General features: G+C 46.7%; 1 protein-coding gene across 1 annotated transcript in view; it reads left to right on the top strand.

Annotated features, from left to right (window-relative positions):
* LOC143293137 (chitotriosidase-1-like) overlaps positions 1-2,500 on the top strand; it is an 18,148-nt gene that overhangs the window by 4,053 nt on the left and 11,595 nt on the right. The window contains exons 4-5 of the mRNA XM_076604052.1: positions 926-1,072; positions 2,263-2,387. Of these exons, the coding sequence (XP_076460167.1) occupies positions 926-1,072; positions 2,263-2,387 (272 nt within the window). The remainder of the gene's footprint in view (positions 1-925; positions 1,073-2,262; positions 2,388-2,500) is intronic.

Here is a 2,500-nt window from a genome sequence, read left to right as displayed (position 1 = left end):
GCATTGGGCATCTTTACATTGCACCCAATTTTGTTTTCCTATCAAAGTCGAATTCCTTCTTCCCCTCTCCCAGCCCTGTGCAGAAACATTTCCCTAATCATACCCCGCATATACCTGAATGCAAGAAGGATACCGTAGGCGTATCTACGCATAATGATGGTCAAATCTGAAGGACTTTATAATGCAATGCTGAGAATTCAACAGATAAGAATTCATCCCCTTTTTGTGGGACCGACCTTGCGGCTCTCTCTTTTCTTAAAATTTAAGACCCCTGCCTTTCGTTTTCTCTTTTTGAATTAATTTCAAACCCCGTTCCCGTAAATGAATAATCTAACCACGAGACACTCTATACACCACTGCCGGTTTAAATTTGCGGGGAGTTTGGGGCATCGGGAAGAGAGAGAGAATGAATGAATGAATGAATGAATGAATCTTTATTTTCCAACGGTGAAGATATTAGCACTTTGACCGACTTACACATCTGCCGTTGTTCTAAGAGAGAGAGAGAGAGAGAGAGAGAGAGAGAGAGAGAGAGAGAGAGAGAGAGAGAGAGAGAGAGAGAGAACACTGAACACACACTGAAAAACTGAACACTGAAATGTTTAATGTCATTATCTGTAAAGCTCTAGTGACATAGCAGGTACAAATCAGAACAAAAATGGTGCAAAAACAGATAAAATGGAACAGAAGGGAAAAACATATTGGAAGCAAAATAAACTAATAATAGATAAGGGACACTTTGGCGAGCGAGCGATTGAGAGAGAGAGAGAGAGAGAGAGAGAGAGAGAGAGAGAGAGGACTAGGATGAAGGGTGGGGGATGGGGATGGTGCGAGTGTGGCAAGGGTCCGGATGGAGGGACGGGAGGCTAGACTTTCGAAAAAAAGGAAACACCATGGAGAGATCAGCATTCCTCCCTTTGTGCAGATCGTTAGCTCGGAATCCAGTAGAAAACATTTTGCACAGAACGCAGTCCGCCACCTTCGTGAATGGGGCTTTGACGGCCTTGACATTGACTGGGAGTACCCAGGTAGTCCTCCGGACACCAAAGCCAAGTTTGTTTTGTTCCTCAAGGTAAGAAATAGAATATCTTTATTATTATTATTATGATGTATATATATTCTTAAGCACAAACACCCCGTCCTTTCCTTGCAGAGTTGCACAAAGTGACTGACTACACAGAGATACACAGATCCAGTTACAAATGAACAAGTGTGCCAAACCACCAAGAAACACATTGACTTGACTTACTTGACTTAATCCTCTTCGTTCCGGTCGGAACACAGGGCCCGCACTGCAGATCTCCATCTCGCTCTGTCTTGGGCTGTTCTCTTGGCTTCACCCCCAGGTCATGTTGGTGGACTTGAGTTCTGCCTGTAGAGTTCTTCTCCAGGTGGTGACTGGTCGTCCCCTCTTCCGCTTCCCCTGTGGGTTCCAGTCCAAATCGTGGCAAGGAATGTGGGCCTGTCCTCTACGCAGGGTGTGTCCAACCCAACACCACTTCCTCATCTGGATACTCTTGGTGATTTGGTCTTGCTTCGTCCGGCGCACGAGTTCCTCGTTGGAGATTCGCTCCGGCCATCTGATGTGCAGGATCTGGCGAAGACAGGTGTTGATGAAGACTTGCAACTTGCTGTCCAGGCACTTTGTGCATCTCCAGGTCTCCTAACTGTACGTTGGTGTTGAACAGCCTTAGCTTGGCGTGCAGACTGAGGTTTTCGTTCCTCCACACTGGTCTGAGGGTGACAAAAGCATGACGCGCCTTGCTGATCCTGGCCTTTACATCAGCAGCACATTGGACCGTGTGAAAATCTGCTGACATCATTTAAGAAAAGGAAATTACGCTGGTGTGGCCACGTAACAAGATCCAATGGCCTTGCCAAAACAGTCCTCCCAATGAACTGTTGAGGGAGGGAGACGGAGTAGGGGGGAGACCGAAAAACACGATGGACTGACGATATCGCAGAATAAACAGGAACACCATTTGGCAGAGACCCAGGCTTTTTATGAAACACAACCAACAGACCTGGAGGAATCTGATAAACAGTTGTTCTGTGTATGTATGTATGTATGTATGTGTGTATATGCTTGCATGTGTGTGAATATAATTATGCTTGTGTGTGTGTGTGTGTGTGTGTGTGTGTGTGCTGTGTGTGTGTGCATGCGCGCGCACGCAAATGTTCGGGTAGCACACACAACACACACACCTATACATTTTGTGTAGCGCCAAAAAGGACGACAAGCTTCCTTTCTGTCCACAACAGGAGCTGCGCCAGACTTTCCAAGCAGAAGCTGAGAGCCGGAAGGTGGCGTCACTGCTGCTGTCTGTGGCGGCCCCTACCAGCCAGGACCAGATCTCTGCAGGCTATGATGTTCCGCAGGTCTCCAGGTAAACCTGAAGATGGGTTAGACACATAGCCTACCTTAATTAGTTTGCTTAGCGTTCAGGATGTTCATTCCCAACTCAACGCAAAGTCCATAGACTTGGGACCTTTTTATGTA

Source organism: Babylonia areolata, chromosome 18, assembly GCF_041734735.1.
Source record: "Babylonia areolata isolate BAREFJ2019XMU chromosome 18, ASM4173473v1, whole genome shotgun sequence".
In the NCBI taxonomy this organism is placed as follows: Eukaryota; Metazoa; Mollusca; class Gastropoda; order Neogastropoda; family Buccinidae; genus Babylonia; species Babylonia areolata.
Note: the sequence above shows the minus strand (reverse complement) of the source record. Positions and strands in the feature narration are given on the sequence as shown.